This window comes from Telopea speciosissima, chromosome 7, assembly GCF_018873765.1.
Source record: "Telopea speciosissima isolate NSW1024214 ecotype Mountain lineage chromosome 7, Tspe_v1, whole genome shotgun sequence".
NCBI lineage: Eukaryota > Viridiplantae > Streptophyta > Magnoliopsida > Proteales > Proteaceae > Telopea > Telopea speciosissima.
Window position 1 is genome coordinate 51,619,976 of NC_057922.1, and position 19,368 is coordinate 51,639,343.

At 40.4% G+C, this 19,368-nt stretch overlaps 1 protein-coding gene across 1 annotated transcript in view; it reads right to left on the minus strand.

The window, feature by feature from the left end:
* LOC122668110 (probable sugar phosphate/phosphate translocator At3g17430) overlaps positions 1–19,368 on the minus strand; it is a 60,145-nt gene that overhangs the window by 33,026 nt on the left and 7,751 nt on the right. Inside the window, exon 2 of the mRNA XM_043864681.1 lies at positions 6,221–6,328. Within this exon, the coding sequence (XP_043720616.1) occupies positions 6,221–6,328 (108 nt within the window). The remainder of the gene's footprint in view (positions 1–6,220; positions 6,329–19,368) is intronic.

Sequence of the window (19,368 nt, forward strand, 5' to 3'; positions counted from 1 at the left end):
TGGTGATGATTTTTGTTGCTGGCTGGATCGAGTTATTGGTGGTGTATCAATTTCAGAAATTTTTTCGGTGATTGATTGTGATATTAATTAAGAATGGGTGATGTAAAGACTACTGTGACTGAACTGTCCTCCTCTTCTCATCGCATTACCGAAAGGAAACTTGAAGGGATTTCTAATTTAGCAATGGAAAAAGGTTGTTCGATTGGCCTTGACGGGGCGTGATCAACAAGATCATCTCACAAAGCCAAAGCCTGAAGGAGACACGACATGGGATACGGTGGATGCATGCATATTGAGTCAGATGTTGAACTCAATGGATAATTAGATTGCAGACCTGGTTACTCACATTGACACAGTAAAGGATTTATGGGAATACTTGAATGTCCTCTATTCCGGGAAAGACAACTTGTCTCGGATTTATGACCTGTCCCAAGCTTTTTATAAAGTGGATCAGAAGACTCTGACTGTAACCCAATATTTTGCGGCATTCAAACGACTATATGAGGAGCTGAATTTCATTCTTCCTATCACGTCTGATGTGAAAGAGATGCAGCAACAGCGAGAGCAGCTGGCTGTTATGGTATTTTTGGGTGGACTTCGAAAAGAATTTGAGCCAGTACGGTCTCAAATCCTCGGTGGGGATAGAGTCACCACACTTCCAGAAGCTTTTTCTCGACTTTTACGGGTTTCTCGTGAGAACAGCCAAGATTCCACCCATAGTAATAAGAGTTCAGCTCTTGCAGCATTTCCCAACCGTGGGTCCAGTGGTGGGACAGGTACGAGCAGCAGTGGTGGTAGCCGTGGTCGTGGGTCAGGGAACAGTAAAGCACCCACATCCGGTACTTCAGAGACTTTAGGACAGGTGCGCACTTGTCATCATTGTGGCAAAGCTGGTCACATTCAGCGCTTTTGTTGGAAGCTTCATGGTAAACCACCTCAGTTTGCAAATTCAGCCAGCAGTGATCCGGTGGTTACCCCTCCTTCCAAGCCTGAGGGTAAAACAGTGACTATGTCTAATGAAGATTATGAGCGATTTACTCAATTTCAGAATTCTCAGTCATCTCAGTTCTCCACTACTACCCTAGTTCAACCAGGTAATGCTATTGCATGCCTATCATCTACTTCTCGTCCCTGGATCATTGATTCAGGTGCTTCGGACCATATGAATGGAGCATCAAGTATTTTTTCTTCATTTCGTGAATCTTCTTCCAATGTTGTGTTAGCCGATGGATCTCTTGCTAAAGTTCGAGGTACAGGCACTGTGCAAGTTACCCCCTCTTTGTCGTTGTCCTCCGTTTCTTACTTGCCCAAATTTCTTTTTAATTTATTATCTGTTCGAAAACTTACCAAAGCTAACAATTGTTCTGTTACATTTTTTCCTGATTATTGTGAGTTTCAGGATCTCCAATCGAGGAAGACGATTGGTAGAGGTCGCGTATCTGGGGAACTGTATCTTCTTGACGACGCATCCATTGTGGCGTGTTCGAGTGTGGCACTTCCTCATCAGATTCATTGTTGTTTGGGTCATCCTTCATTGTAGAGTTTGAAGATTTTAGATAGTCGGTTTCAGTCCTTGTCTAGTTTACAGTGTGAGTCTTGTCAGTTTGGGAAACTTCACCGTGTAAGTTATCCCCCTCGAGTCAATAACAGGGCTGTCCAACCCTTTTCTTTAGTTCATTCTGAGTTCATTATGATGTGTGGGGTCCGTGTCCTGTTACTTCTGTGCTGGATTTTCGTTACTTTGTCACTTTTGTAGATGACTTTTCCAGAGTAACCTGGATTTATTTAATGAAAGATCGTTCTGAATTGTTTTCCATTTTCTGTACTTTTGTGCTTGAAATTCAGAATCAATTTCCTACTTCTTTGAAAGTTCTTCGAAGTGACAATGCAAAAGAATATTTTTCTGCTCCCTTTAATGAGTTTATGGTTCAGCATGGGATCATTCATCAGTCCTCCTATGCGGATACACCTCAACAAAATGGTGTAGCCGAGAGGAAGAACAGACATTTGATGGAAGTTACTCGATCTCTTTTATTTGAGATGAATGTAGCTAAATTTTTTTGGGCTGATGCTGTTTGACTGCGTGTTATCTTATTAACCGCATGCCTTCTTCTGTTTTGGGTGGCGGTATTCCATATTCTTTGTTATTCCCTTCCCATCCATTGTTTGTCTTACCACCAGGTGTGTTTGGGTGTGTTTGTTTTATTCGGGATCATCGTCTTGGTCGCTCTAAGTTGGATCCTAGAGCTCTTAAATGTCTTTTTGTGGGGTATTCTAAAACCCAAAAGGGTTACCGTTGTTATTCTTTTGATTTAAGAAAGTACTTTGTTACCGCTGATGTCTCCTTCTTTGAATCTACTCCATTTGTTGCATCCTCGCTGCCTGCTTCAGAGTTGGACGATGATCTCCCTCTTTATGTTGTCAATACTTGTTCTCCTGTGCAGGATCATTTGCCTCATGTGCCACCTCCAACACAACCACTGGCTGTTTTTCGCCGTCACCCACCCGATGAGCCGACACATCGCATTACACCTATGGAGAGATACAGTACCCAGGCAGCACCATCTCCCACGTCCTCCTCGCCTTCAGATCCCCATCCAGGTAATTCCTCCTCTGCTACTGTACCTCCTATTTCTGATCTTGATGTTCCTATTGCTATCCGTAAGGGGGTTCGGAGTTGTACCCAACACCCTATTAATTGGTTTGTGTCCTATGCTCGTTTGTCCTCTTCTTTTGTTGCTTGTTTGTCTACTATTGACAATTATCCCATTCCCAAGTCGGTGGTAGAGGCCTTGGCTCACCCTGGATGGAGGACTGCCATGACTGAGGAGTTATCTGCTCTGAAGGACAATCAGACATGGGACCTTGTTTCTTTACCCTCTGGTAAGTCTGCTATTGGTTGTCGCTGGATATTTGTGGTGAAGGTTAATCCTGATGGGTTTGTGGCTCGGTTGAAGGCCCATCTTATTGCTAAAGGGTATGCCCAGGTCTATGGTGTGGACTATATCTGGATACTTTCTCTTCGGTTGCGAAACTAACTTCTGTCCGCATTTTGATTTCATTGGCTGCTATACATCACTGGCCATTGTTTCAGCTAGACGTCAAGAATGCATTCTTGCATGGGGACCTCCTTGAGGAGGTGTATATGGAGCAACCTCCTGGGTTTGTTGCTCAGGGGGAGTTTGGTAAGGTGTGCAAGTTGAGGAAATCTTTGTATGGGCTGAAACAGTCACCGAGAGCGTGGTTTGGCCGTTTTACAGATGTTGTGCTGGAATTTGGTTTGACTCGGTCTGAGAGTGATCACTCAGTGTTTTTCAGGCAGTCAGATGCAGGGAAGATATTTTTGGTAGTTTATGTAGATGATATTGTTATCACAGGGAATGACTCTTCAGGTATTGAGAACTTGAAGACATATTTGGGACAGCAATTCCAAACTAAGGACCTGGGACGACTGAAGTATTTCTTGGGTATTGAGGTAGCTCAATCAAGGAAAGGGATTTCGCTCTCACAGCGAAAGTATGTGCTTGATTTACTTTCAGAGACAGGATTATTGGGATCTAGGCCTTTGGATACTCCTATGGATCCAAATGTGAAACTTATGGCAGAGGATGGGGATGTTCTGGATGATCTAGAGAAGTATCGAAGGCTTGTAGGGAAACTCAACTATTTGACTGTGACTAGACCTGACATCTCTTTTCTTGTCAGTGTTCTGAGTCAATTCATGTCCGCCCCTCGGACAGCTCATTGGGAGGCAGTAATAAGGGTGTTGCGATATATTAAGAAGGATCCAGGGCGTGGTCTCTTATACTCTAATCATGGCCATAGAAGGATTGATGGATTTATTGACGCGGATTGGGCAGAATCTCTTATTGATCGAAAGTCTACCTCGGGCTATTGTGTCTTTGTTGGAGGGAACCTAGTTTCATGGAAGAGCAAGAAACAGACTGTGGTAGCTCGATCTAGTGCAGAGTCAGAGTATCGGGCTATGGCTCATGGCACTTGTGAACTAATATGGATTAGACAGTTGATGGCTGAACTTGGATTTGGTGATGAGTCTCCTATGCTGTTGTGGTGTGACAATCAGGCTGCTATTCATATTTCTGAGAATCCGGTGTTTCATGAGAGAACGAAACACATTGCGGTTGATTGTCATTTCTCCTCATCATATTCGTACTGGGGAACAGCTTGCTGATTTGTTCACCAAGCCCATGGGAAGTATGAGAGTAAATTATTTTTGTACCAAGCTGGGCATGATTAACATCTATGCTCCAGCTTGAGGGGGAGTGTTAGGAGTAAGGGGGAGAAGGAATCGTGAATAGATCTAGCGTCAGCACTCTATTCACGATACCCCATTCAGGGGTATTTTTGTCTCTGTAATATTTGATCCAAACCTATTTTAAATATACTGATTTGGGGGCAGTCTAACTTACGGCTGTATCTCCTAATTGCAGCAGCTCTTCTTCGTCCTCTCTTCTTCTTCTTTCTTCTTCCTCTCTACATTGATTACAATGTGGAAATGCAAGCAGACCCTGTGTGTTTCTTAGGTGAGTCTCAGTTTACGCATGCCACTCAAGATCAAGACCATGGTGGCCACATTAAAACGTACTACAGAAAGAAGGGTCGCAAACACTCACATGCTCAGGATGATGACAACAGTATGAACACCATGCTTGCAAGTTTCGGAAGCATGAGTATAGATACTACTAGTGAGCATCAGTCATGGCATTCATCTCAGCATCATCATGGCTATGAATATGGCCAGGACAGCACCGGTTCTGAATATAATGACTATGGTCAATTTGGGCAGTCAACAGTTGAGTTTGACAATCAAAGCATTGGGTCAGGTTTTGGGCACATATTCCCTGTCCCAAACAAGCCATACACGCCTCAAACTCAATATGACAGTAGCAGTGGATCTCATACCTCATACCAATAGCCTCCCATGTACCCTAAGATAGGGGGTTTGGTATATGTTGATGACTGCACTTATATGGAGGCTGTGTCACACTATGTGCAACACTATAGCAATTCTATGACATGGGAATTCTATGTGGATCAATATGGGGAAGAATTCATTACTCGATCACATTTTATGTAACAAATTCAGAGAAGATTGATGTAATGTACTCTTTATTTGAATGTTTTGATTGCTATGTACTAAATTGAATGTTTTGATTGCTACGTATTACTAAATTATGTGTAGAGTAGGGTGTTTTAGTACGACTCGTCGCCTACCAACCTATGGTCCAAAGTGAAACTCATATTTGGACTTGTTTTTTGGAAAATCTGGGCATGCCATTGTATTTAAATGGCCTGAAATAGGCTGAATACCAAGTTTCGGACCCAAAATATGTGTAAAACCCACCGAGTTGGGGGTCCGAGTCCAAAAAAATAAAAAATGCACAATCTCGGCGAGATCTCGACTTGTCTCGGTTTTCCAAGGGACCGAGATCCCACCAAGACCCGAGTTTTCGAATCTTAGCCTCCATCAATTATATTTGAAAATGGCAGAGAATAGTTCATAAATTACATGACTACCATTTAATGTAGCTTATCAACGTTTGATCAAGAAGACACTTCACAATATATGCACCAGATTTCTAAGTTCTGATTCTTCATGCAAAATTTGTACGTAGAACCACCAATCAGGAGCAGCCCCCCCCCCCCCCCAACGCCCGGGTGGGTTGGAGAGCAATCAAATTTGAAACCTTCTTAAGAAGGATCCATAATGTGTAAGTTTGTCTGGTGAAAAGAGCAATGCAGTCCCAGCATCATGCAAGCTGGCTCTGGATTTTCAAAAAAGAGGTAACAAAAATGCAAAGAGGCCCAATGCAAAAAGAATCTAGTAAATCCTTTTTCAGTGGAAGGGAACAAAGGCAGGAAGAGGAGAATGAACAAAGGGGTAAATCAAATTTTCAGTTGCAGACGATTTCATGTGTTAAGACACTGAACCAGAAGTTCCAGAACCTCGTCAACATAATATCATGTACTTGCCTCTTTTGCAAGTTGGGTATCAACAAAGTGTTATATAGAAGTGGTATAAGAAAGATACCTAGCAATAGAATGAGAGGGGACTAGAAACAAGTGCGAGCAGATCAGATACGTATAATGAACAGCCAAACTAGATTAATTTAGCTTATTATTAGCAACATTGGTCAGGCAGAAAACAAAAGAATGCGAGTCTGCAAAATAGCTAACAAAAATAGAAGGGAAAACATACCTTAAAGACACGAACAAGAGAAAATGCTACTACACCAGAAAATCCCATATGAATCATAGTGAGTGTTATTGGAAAAGGAAAATTGAAGTACTTTGGAGAGAGAACCCACTGCATGAATAAATAAACAGACATGTTTCAAAATTAATCATATTAATTATCAACAGACAAAGAATAGTTAAAAGGCTTCAAAAATGACTACTGTGATAAGAAAAGCATGCATGTACTTAGACTAGCATCCATATTCGTATTGGATTTATTTAGACTATAAAGAGTCATCTATTTTACAAAGGCTCAACAAATCGGAAGAATGCTCAAGGACACACAAAATACCAAATTCAAATAGAAATAGTAACTTGATGAAACACAGCAAAAATAAATTATCTTCGACAATAATAAAAGCTACTCTGTTAGGAAAATATTCAGTAACTAAACAACAGAAATTGAGAGCAATCTTCTGGCACAATAGAAAAGAGGGTGGACCTCGAAGCAACAATAAGGTTGCTCCATTGTGACCTACTGGTAGCGGGTTCGGGTTGGGAAACAGTTTCTCCACGAAGCGGGGGTAAGACTACGTACATTATTAACCTCCCCACAGACCCTGCAGTGTGGGAGCCTCATGCACTGGGTACGCCCTTTCTTTTGGCACAATAGAAAACTTTCAAGGACTTCTAGTTTTTTTTTTTTTTTTTCTCTTGGTCAGATATATCAGCTAAAAGAAGCATTGGCACTAGAACAGTCAGCCAGAGACCCTTTGAAATCAGACTCAAAAAGTCAAATTCCCAATAGCAATTTATTCCATTCCCTTGATCGTGTTGACGCCCAAATGCTCCAACAAAGCTCATGTGGAGCTCATGCCCATAGTATCAAGGTTGCACCCAATTTTGGACACTAACTCTTGACAAGTCTTTGAGGTTGAAACCTTTTAGTAGACCAAAAACAATGATGAATTTCTGATTCACCCAAGGGGCAGGAATACATCTACGAATTTCCAGTATGCAGTAACATTGCGAATACTTCTTCCATGAGTTTATCGTTTTGTAGTTGTTTGGATAACCATCAGAAGTGTAACAAAGCACATATCAGAGTGTTTTGTTTGTAGAACCAGATATTAGTGGAGTAATAATATTTCTACCTGGTAAGTTGGTGCCTGTTAATACAAAGAAACGACGACTTTAAAAGATAGAAATAGAACAGAGAATTTATTAGCCTGACAAAAGGTATTGAAAAGCTGTGTTCTTCCCTCATTCAAGCCTCATACCTAAACCATAGTTATTTTTGGGGTTCATAGTACAAGGTTTCAACAAAATTTCACGAAACTAACCGAAATATTTTGGTTTCGCAGGTTGTCGAAACAAAACAGCCTGCGATACTTAAGAATTGCAATGTTTTGACCGAAATTTCGTAGTTTCGGCAAATTTTCGACCATGTTTCGGATTTCAATATAGTTTTGGTCAAACCCTTTGTATAAAATGCATGGTTTCGATCGAAATTTTGTAGTTTCGATGAAATTTCGACCCTGTTTCAAGTTTCAGTATCGTTTCATTTCACTAGTTTTGACTCCAAAAGGGAAACTTCCTAGAAAACCTCTGATTTTGTGATTTTTGGCCAAATCACTCCATATTTTTGTCATGAACGATGAATAACATTGATAATTATGAAATGGTTTCTAATTTTATGTTTATTCATTCCTAAAGCATATATTAATAGTTTTAATTGAATTATGTGTGTTCTAGCACTAAATTTTGAGTATACAACATCATATAGCATATCATGTAAACTACCAACCTAGGGTTCAAATCCAAACTACCATTTTGTATGTGATTTTTACAATCTAAGGGTTCCACTATGTTTAAATGGCTTAAAATAGGGTTTCCTAGAAGTTTTGGGAACTAATTTGGTCATTTGGGCCTCGCAATTATCAATCGAAACCAGCAACCGAAACCTTCCAAGTTTCGACCAAAATTTCGCAGTTTCACGAAATATTAGTCAAAACCAGGCTCGAAAACGAAACCTTGAACCTTGTTGTGGTTGGATTATGACCTGTAAATGAAGGTACCGGGGATAAGTTTGCAAATTACCTTGTAACCTGTAGATTAGGTTTAAAATGGGATCTGTAGGTTTGTACCTTTAGCATTTACTTACCTTAATTTTCTGAAATGAATTTCCTGTTTCTGTTGATAATCCTATCCACAAGACTCCTGTATAAAACCTAGCTTAGGTCATCAAGCAACCCAGATTTGCATCAAAGGGACCAAAGTTGTCTTTGGTACCATTTCTGACCCAAAATCCGTTCTAAGCCCGAAAACTGGCATTTGGTATCATTTCTGGATCCCTATTTCTTTTCCTAAGAGCGGGATTTCTCATAATGGGCTAAAAGCTCATCATCAAATTTCTGAGTAACCAATTCTCAGAGTTGGCATGAAAGTTTAACGAGCACGTGTGGCAATGACCAATGAGTAAGGGTAAAAAGGTAAAATAAAGTCTTTTATAAGAAAATACCCTCCGAGACTCCTAACGCAGCTAGTCTAAAACCCAACGCCACCACAACTCTCACGCAGGTAAGCATCTCTGCCAACTAAGATCAGAGCCAACCTACCCTTCTCTTTCCTCTCTCTATGCATGAACCATTGTCTCCCTCTTTCAGAATCTCCACAATCTCCGCCTCCCACTAATTATGTGATGGGCATTTAATGCCCATCCCTTTCCAATGCCCCAACATCTATCTTCCCCTCCCTCTCAACGTATCTATTGTGTATTTCCCAATATTCCCAACGTCTCCCTCCTCAATTCCCCCCAATGTCTCTCTCTCCCTCCAACTCTATTATATATTTGTAAATTGTTTTGAAAAAAAGAAAGTGAATACCCTTATACCCCTTTACCTTTGGTTGTGCTTTGTAAGCCCCACTGAGAATTTGAGGTCCTCTTGGGGTGACAAGAGTCTCACACTTGTGGGAACGAGTCCCCAAGAAACCTTGAGTTATGTGGTCCTCAATGACCCTTGTCACTTTGTACTTGGTTCTTCATTTTGCAATAGAATTCTCTCCATTTTCTATATTATTATGCAAGTTCACTAAGAGCAGCATCAACTTGGTATCAAAGCAAGTTCCACATCTTGAGCACTATGCCTAGAGGTAAAGCAAAGCAACCTCACGGCCCACATGGCATCCTATTGAAGATGCTTCTCTCTGTGACAAGGTAAATGAGTTACAACAAACAAATACCAACCTTCAAAGAACCATGGAAGATATTTTGAGGCTATCTTCATCTAGTGATCCACCACCTCATGCCTCATTTGAAATTCCTAATTTCAATGAAGAACATGACAATGCGTTGAGCTCTACATCAACCCGGTCACACCCATCGTTGCGGTCATTGACATGCCCTCCATTACCACCACATGAACAATCTGCTTGGGCAATGAAGCGTATTGCATGTGCACTAAAAAATACCGATAGGAGTATTCGTGTTCATGTTTCTGATTTTGATGGTGAACCTGATCCTGAATCTTATGTTGATTTGATTGCTTTACTTGAAACATTTTTCAAATGTTAAGAAATGACCAATGGAAGAAAGGTTCATTTTGTTGCAACCAAACTTAAAGGTCATGCACAACTTTGGTGGCCACAACATCAATCGAAACTTCAACGGAGAGGATACCGTCCTATTAGAACATGGACGGAAATGAAATTAAAGCTAGATGATAAATTCCTCCTAGAAGACTATCCTCAAACCTTGTGCCATGGGTTTCACCACCTTCGTTAGAGAATTGATCAAAATGTGAATGATTACAACAACAACTCAGTATTATCCAAACTAAATGGGGTCGGCTACATGCATCATTACCCTCCAATCAGCTCTTTTCGAGATCATACTTGATACAAGGCCTAAGCTATGCATGTCTTTCCCCAACACTTCTCCTAGGGTAATTTTAGGTCTGCCCCTTGCTATTTTAGCTCCTTCAATCTGAATCAAATCACTCCTCCATACTGGAGCATCCAAAGGCCTCCGTTGAACATTGCCATACTACCTCAAATGACTTTCTCGTAGCTTATCATGTATCGGAGCTACTCCCAAATCAGCTCTAATATGATCTTTCCTTACTTTATCCTTCCTAGTTTTTCCACACATCCATCTCAACATCCTCATCTCTGCTACACTGAGTTTATCTACATGATGCTTCTTAACTGCCCAACATTTCGTACCATACATCATAGCTAGTCGTATAACAGTTCTATAAAATTTTCCTTTTTAAGTTTTAAAGGAATATGTTGATCACACCACACTCCGAACACACTTCTCCACTTCATCCATCCTATTTTAATTCTCTGTGAAACATCATCCTCTATATCATCTTCTTTTTTTATGATTGAGCACAAATACCTAAAATAATCACTTTGCAGAATCTTTGTCTCATCAATTTTCACCACCTCAACATCCTCCAAATGTGAATGATTATGCAGATGAATTTTACAAATATTTGAGTAAGTTAACTTTGGAAGAAACCAATGACCAAAAGACCAATTAGTGGCTAGATACATTGGCGGTTTGAACAAACCATCCAAGATGAAATTTCCCTAGAGTCTTAAAAAAAAACTCACCAGCTAGTTTGATAAGCCCTCTCAAAGTAAGACCTCTAAGGAGAAGAGGAATATTCAACATGCCGTATCTAAATCCTAAACACCAACATCACATGAAAAGCCTAAAAATGGTGGGTCCTCTTCCGATTGTTTTTGTTGTAGAGAAAAATGTCACCGTATGCATGAATATCCTAAGAAAAGTAGTGTTGTCTGTTTAAATTTTATTGAGGACTTGGAAAATAATTGTGACTATGATACCAATGATGAGGACGTTGAACCTCAAGAAATATATATACCTGATAGTGGGGTTGAAAAGACTTGTATACAACAAGTTTTATCTGCACCAAAAGGTTTAGAGGATGACCAATGGTTAAGAACTATTATTTTTCATACCTATTGTATCGCTTATGATCGAAAATATTTGGTTTTAATTGATTCTGATAGTTGTGAAAATATAGAAGCCAAGAACATGGTGGAAAATTTTAATTTAAAATGTGAACCCCATCTAAATCCCTATAGCATTTCTTAGTTTAAAAGGGGAGGTGAGGTTCTCATTAACCAAAGATGTTTGGTAAAATTTTCAATTGGAAAATATTGTAATGGACTTTGGTTTGATGTTTTACCAATGGATGCATGCCACCTCTTACTTAGAAGACCTTGGCAAATCAATCGGAAAACACAACATGATTGCGAAAAGAATTCTTATGCCCTCTCTCTTGGTAGGGTAAGATACATTTAACTCCATTAAAGAAGTTGGCTTTTAAAGACCATAAGAATAAGAAGCCTAATTTCTTATTGATAAGAACTTTGAAAAAGTTTATAAACAGACTTCTCAAGCTTATATTCCAATTGGTTGTGAAGTTAACCAAGAAGAAAAAGATGAGATACCTAGTGCATAAAAGAGCTCCTCAATGAGTTCTCCAATGTTTCTCCAGAAGAATTACCAAATGGTTTACCTCTAATACGTGACCTTCAACATATAACTGACTTGTTTCCTGAAGCTACTTTGCCAAACTTGCCATATTATCAAATGAGCCCAAAGGAACACGTCTAACTTCGAAGGCAAGTGGAAGACTTGCTAAAGTAAAGGCTTATTCAAAAAAGCTTAAGCCCATGCACTGTCCTGGTCTTCTTACGCCAAACAATGATAAATCTTGGAGGATGTTTTGATAGTCGGGCTATAAACAAAATTACAGTAAATTATATTTCCCATACCCCAACTTGATGACATGCTTGATATGCTACATGGTGCTAGAGTATTTTCAAAACTTGATCTAAGAAGTGGGTACCACCAAATTCACATCCAATCGGGTGATGAATGAAAGACCACTTTTAAGACTCACGAAGGAGACTACGAGTGGTTTGTCATGCCATTTGGCTTATCAAGTGCACCAAGTACTTTTACGAGAATAATGACTTAAGTTCTTAAACTTTTCATTGGAAAATTTATAGTCATTTATTTTGATGATATTCCCATATTTAGTCCTTATGATGAACACACTAACCATATGAGTTAAGTTTTTGAAGTTTTGTGAAGGGAAAAGCTTTATGTCAATCTCAAAAACTGTGCATTCATAACCAAAAGTATATCCTTTTTGGGATTTGTTACTTCTTCTCAAGGTGTCAAAGCAGCTGAGGCAAAGATCAAAGCAATTGTGGATTGGCAAACTCCAAAGTCAATCTTCGAAGTATGGAGTTTTCATGGATTGGCAACATGTTATCAGTGGTTCATCAAAAATTTTGGCATCATTGTTGCTCCAATGACAAATTGCTTTAAGTGCAAAGAATTTATTTGGACTTATGAAGGCGATGAAAGTTTGATTTGATAAAATAATAAATTGGTTGAAGTACACACACTTGCTTTACCTAATTTTGAGGAAATTTTTAAGTAAAGTATGATGCAGCTCATATTGGGATTAGGGCATCTTATGCCAAAAAGGGGCACCCAATTGCCTACTTCAGTGAAAAGCTCAATAATGCTAGGATGAGATACTCCACTTACGACCTAGAGTTTTATGTCGTGGTAGTTTGTTTTATACTCTGACCATGAGGCTCTTATGTTCCTTAATGCCCAAAGCAACTTAATGCTAGGCATGGTAAGTGGGTTTCTTATATTCAAGAATATGACTTTGCGATCTGTTAAAAAAACCAAACTATGAACAAAGTTGCGGATGCATTTAGTCACAAGCTGTCTTCTCAAAATCATGTCTTATGAAGTCATTGGGTTTAAACTCTTACCAAAAATTTATGAGATCGACCCCTACTTTGGAAAATTTTGAAAAGAATTCAAGAATGATTTAAAATAATGATTTAATGATTCCAAATAATTATATGGGAAGCAGTAATCTGTCCGGGAGTGTGGCCTACGCCAGCATTCCCATGTGTCTATCTCTCTCCTCCTTAAAACAAGGGGGCAGAACTGTCTTTTCATATGTGGAGGAGAGAGAGGGAGATTCATGGGAGTGCTGGCGTAGGCCACACTCCCGGACAGAGTTCTTTTTCCCTAATTATATAATAACTATATGATTCTAAACAATTGTCTTTTCAAAAAGAACCAACCATACATTCCCCAAAGCTCTCTAAGATAAAAGATTATCTTTGAATTATTGGAGGATTAGGAGGATATTTTGGTAGAGGCAAAACCATAGCTTTGGTTAGGAACCATTACTTTTGGCCTAAGTTAAACTGAGAATGGTTTGTCCAAAGTTGCTTGGTGTGTCAAAAATCCAAGGGTGGGACCCAAAACTGTGGGTTTTATCAACCCTTACCATTACCCGAACACCCATGGGAAAATATTAATATGGACTTTGTTCTTGGGTTTCCTAATATTCAATGTGGTTTTGATTCAATTTCTGTTGTTATTGATAGGTACTAAAAGATGGCACACTTAATTCCATGCAAGAATACTTCCAATGCTTCACATGTTGCTTATCTCTTCTTCAAGGAAATTGTTCAACTTCATTTAAAGCGGAAAATTTGTCAACCACATCAAAAAAGAGCTAGAGTAAGTGAAGGCCCAACTACAACATGCCAACAACTGCTACAAGGAAGCTTATGCCTAACGCAGAAGACTTAGTTATGGCATATTTGAAGAAAATTTCCAAAAGGGACAGATAACAAGCTCTAGAATAGCAAGCTGGGCCCATGCCGCATTATCAAGAAGCTTAGGCCTAACGCATACCTTATTGAGCTATCAATGGAATTGGAATCAGTCTCAGTTTTAATGTTGCCGATCTCCATCCTTATCCTGGAGATGCAAACCAATCTGCACCTAATGTTTGGAATGTGAATCTTCCACCAACTGATCTTGCCAAATTTCAGAAGTAGTTGATTCAAGGTCTAATACCACTAGAAATGGGACTTACACACAATATCTTGTCCATTGGAAGAACAACCCCGATTCGAAATATACTTGGATTAGTGAGTAAGAGTTGAAGATGTTTGATCATGACATATGGACGAAGATAGCCATTACAAACTCGGACGAGGTCTTTCAAAGTGGGGGAGAATGATGACGTGATGGGAATTTAATGCCCATCTCTTTACAATGCCCCAAAGTCTATCTTCACCTCCTTCTCAATTTACTATTTTGAATTTAACTATATCCCAATGTCTCCCTCCTCTCTCCCTCCTCCCCTATTATATATAATTGTAACTTGTTTTGAAAGAAGCTAGTGAATACCCTCGTAACCATTTACCTTTGGTTGTGTTTTGTAAGCCCCATTGAGAGTTTGAGGTCCTCTAGGGGTGAGAGAGTCCCACACTTGAGGCAAGAGTCCCCAAAAGACCTAGAGTTAAGTGCTCCTCGATGACCGTTGTTACTTTGTACTTGGTTCTACATTTTGCAATAGAATTCTCTTCATTTTCTACCTTATTGTGCAATTTCACTTTGAACAGCATGTCGGCCTCACCCACTCCAATCATCAACCAGATCTGAAGTTTAACGATGAGAGGTCTTTGTAATCACTCAAAATACAATTCAATTTGGGATTATTGGTGCCTCTGGCAAGGTCTGAATGGAATAGTCAACTATCTGAATGCTCGATTCAGCCCTCAATGAAGATAGATTACACTCGAGTTCATAACCAAGAGGTAGCTTCTCTCTCTCTCTCTGGCTGCCACTGCAACACTCTCGTCCTCTCTGAATCTTTCTGTGAATCAATCTTCTGCCCCTTCCCCCTCCCTCTCGCTCTCTATCTTAGTCTAACCCTTCCTACAACTCCAACTCTCCACTCTGTTCTTTTAGTGAGTTTTGAATTGGAATTTTTTATCTTTTAGCATCTGTTTTGTTTTTAATATCATTTTTCTTTCTTGACCCAAATTTGCAGCCAAACAATTACTCTTTTCTAACCAAAAAACAATACTAAGAACACTTTCTGAGAGAGAAGAATGGTTTCTGAGAAAGGGTACCAAAGAAAACCCAAGTTTTCCCAACAGCCAGGCCCATGTGTTGAGATGGGCTGCTTTACCCGATAGGGGTAACTTAGTCCTTATTGTTTTAGTTATTTTATTAGTTGTTTTTATGCTTTTTTTCTATTTCTGTTCTTTCCCCTCTATCCGATCTCTATTTTGGGATTCCTAGTTGTTGTAGGAATTCCTAATAGGAATAGGACTGGGGGGGGGGGGGGGGACTCCTACTTTGATTATGATTTGAGATTAATATAAATAAGGGGCTGGGTGATCGATTAGATCATTTCAAGCATTCATATTCACTGCTGTTTACATGGTATCAGAGCCACCTCTGATCTGAATAGCAGCCCTGGGTTTCCTTCTCTAACTCTCTTGGCTACTGGTTCTTCTCTTCTCCAACTCTCTCGGCTACTAGTTCTCTTCTTCTCCACCACTCTCGGACTCTCTATCTCATTCAGGGCAGCAACTTTGAGGTGATCCAATGAAGATGTAGCAGCTGCCCTCAATGACACCTCACTGAAGATCGAAGACAACTGCTGTGACCTAAATCTGCCGGCAGATTCCCTCCATCCTAGGAGATCAAGCTACTTCTTCAACTACAGTTTGATTTCTGTTTTGTTGGAGATTGGTTCCTGCCATTATTGGTCTACACCATTCCCTGATTGAAGACTGCAGTTTTTGCATCAATCCTAAATCAGATTCCAACCTGCGATTTTTCTAGAAATCAGTTTCTTTTTCCTAAATTTTGATAAATTTAGGGTTTCTTATTGGCTCATTCGAAGGAGCTAATTTTTGGAGGACTTCTTCCCCACTACTAAAGGAGCACTCGATCTGTTTTTCAGCCTATTCTGACGGCTGAAATTGCTGCAACTTCAAAACCCATATTCAGGTTTTTTTAAGATCTGTTTTTCAAATTTGTGGATCGATTTCTGAATGGCTGAATTATGGGTGATTCGGAAATGACTACTGCTACTTCTGGAGGGGATGGTCAGACTAGGACTGACTTTCTTCCCTATCTTGCTGCCATTAAGCTTGATGGTACAAATTATTTAATTTGGGCCAGATCACTTCCTTGACCGTGGCTGGTAGGGGACTCACTGGACATCTTACTAGCACCACCAAACAGCCTACTGAAGATGGTGCTGCCCGTACTAAATGGGCTGCCAATGATGCTATGGTGATGTCATTTGTTTTGAATTCTATGACCACTGATCCTTCCAGTCAATATCTCCTCCTTGACACTGCTACTCAGATATGGATTGCTGTCAAGGGAACTTATGGTAGGTCAGGAAGTGGTGCTCAGGTTTATGAAATTAGGAAGACACTCCAAAATACTACTCAAAAGGAAATGACTGTCACTAAATACTATGCTGCCCTCAAGTGTTTATGGTAACAATTGGATCATTATGCTCAGTTTCATCCTACTACTAATGCTGACATTACTGCCTATCATTCTTATGTTGATCAGTTTCGAGTCTATGATTTCCTGGCTGGTCTCAATGATGATTATGACCCTATTCGGGTGCAAGTCCTTGGTCGGGTTCCTTTCCCCACTTTAGAGGAGACTTTTTCTTATGTTCACAGTGAAGAGACACGAAGGGCTGCCATGATGATTACTCCCAAAGTTGAGAGATCAGCCTTACAGACTGCTGGCTCCACTCCTGTTACTTCTTCTGACAATGTTGCTGCTACTACCAAAGAGCCTGTGAAGTGTGAGCATTGTCACAAACCATATCACACTAAGGCCCAGTGTTGGAAATTACATGGGAAGCCTGCTGATTTTGAGGCCAAACGTGGTTGTGCCAAGTCTAAAAACAAAGCCAATCACACTGAAAGTGTAGCTCCAACGCCCACTGCTGACATCAGTTTCTCCCAGGAAGAACTCTAGGCTCTACGTCGTATGTTGAACACATCCGCTGCCTCTACTACGTCTGCTGCCAATTCAGGTTCCTTCTTTGCCCATACAAGTATTCCCTTTGCTGGTCATTGTGCATCAGTGGTTTCCACTCCATGGATCATAGACTCCGGTGCTACTGATCACATGACAGGTTCTTCCAGCCTTTTTAATACATACTCTCCTGCTTCTGGTAAGGATAAAGTCAAAATTGCTGATGGGTCCCTCTCCTCCATTTCAGGGAAAGGATCCATTGGTTGTTCTCCTTCCCTTACACTGTCATCTATGTTGCATATTCCAAAATTTACAACTAACCTTCTTTCCATTAGCAGTATCACCAAATCCTTGAATTGTAAAGTGAATTTTTTTCCCACTCACTGTGTTTTTCAGGAACTGGAATTGGGGAAGACGATTGGATCGGGTAAAATACGTGGCGGCTTGTACCTGCTCGATGGAAATCCTACACCTATAAAGGCTTTACCTTCGGCATCTTTCTCTTCTGAACTACACAATTGGCACTCTAGGCTAGGCCATCCCCCTTTGGGTACTTTATCCACTTTATTTCCAGTGTTAGTTAAAGATTGTACTAAGGAAGATTTTTTTTGTGAGCCTTGTGTCTTGGCTAAACAGACATGTTCCCATTATCCTATTTCTAATAAAAGATCCTCTTCCTCATTTCATGTTGTTCATACTGATGTGTGGGGTCCTAGTAGGAAAACTTCCCTTTCTGGACATTGGTGGTATGTCACTTTTATTGACTGCTATTCTAGGTTCACTTGGGTCTATCTTATGCACACACAAAATGAAGTTTTTTCATGTTTTAAGCACTTTCATCAGTTGGTTAAGACCCAATTTAATGCCACTCTTCAAATTTTGAGGAGTGACAATGGGACAGAGTATATGGAAGGTCAATTCCAAAAATACCTTGCTGCCCATGGAATCCTCCATCAGACCAGCTGTGTCGATACTCCAGCCCAAAATGGTGTGGCTGAGAGAAAAAACCGCAACCTCTTGGAGGTGGCTAGGGCTCTTCTGTTTGCTCGCAATGTCCCTTCCCTTTATTGGGGGGATGTTGTCCTTACTGCAGCCTATTTAATTAACAGGCTACCCAATCGGGTCCTTAATTTCAAAGCCCCTATTGAGCTACTACTTGGCTCTTCTTCCTTTATAGTCCCACCTAAAGTATTTGGCTGCATTTGTTATGCCAGGGATACAATGTCCCTTGGTAAACTTGAATCCTGTAGTCTCCGCTGCATTTTCTTGGGATACTCTGCTACATAGAAGGGGTACAAATGTTATTACCCTCCATCCCGCTGGACTTTTGTCAGCATGGATGTTGTCTTTCATGAAAATGTTCCATATTTTGTGTCCCCACCTCTTCAGGGGGAGAGTGTTAGTGACGATGTGCTGACTATTGACTCTCCACCTCCACTTCAGTCTGTTTACCCCGAGTCTGAACCAGTTTGGCCTGCCCCTTGTACTCCCCCTGAGTCAGGGGGAGAGGTTCCTATCCAGGGGGAGACTATCTCTATTCAGGGGGAGCAGACTCCTATCCAGAGGACTATTAGTGAATTTCAACGGAGGATTGATGACAGTACTGTGAAGACCTATGCAAGGAAACATAAGCAGGTTCAATCAACCGTTGCTCCAGTACCCATCCAATTGCCGAACCCGGATCCAGAACCTGCCTCTCCATCTGGTAATGTTCCTTCTCCTGAATTACCTATTGCTCTTCGCAAAGGTGTCAGGACTTGCACTCAGCATCCCATATCTCATGTTGTTTCTTACGACTCCCTTTCCACATCCTTTCGTGCTTTTGTTTCCTCTCTTTCTTCAGTTCGTATTCCTAACAATTGGCAGGAAGCTCTATCAGATGGCAAGTAGAAGGCAGCTATGATGGAAGAAATAGAAACCTTAAAGAAAAATAACATATGGGAGCTTGTGGTTCTTCCATCTGGGAAGAAAACCGTTGGATGTAAATGGGTGTTTATGGTGAAACAAAAGGTGGATGGCACTATGGATAGATATAAGGCACGCCTCATGGCCAAGGGGTTCACTCAGACATACGACATTGATTATCAGGAAACTTTTGCACCTGTTGCAAAGTTAAATATTGTTCGTGTGTTATTATCTTGTGCAGTCAACCTTGGATGGGATTTGCAGCAGCTGGATGTAAAAAATGCCTTCCTAAATGGAGCACTGGATGAGGAGGTGTATATGGACATTCCACCAGGGTTCCCTTGCGACAGAAACCAAGGAAAAGTGTG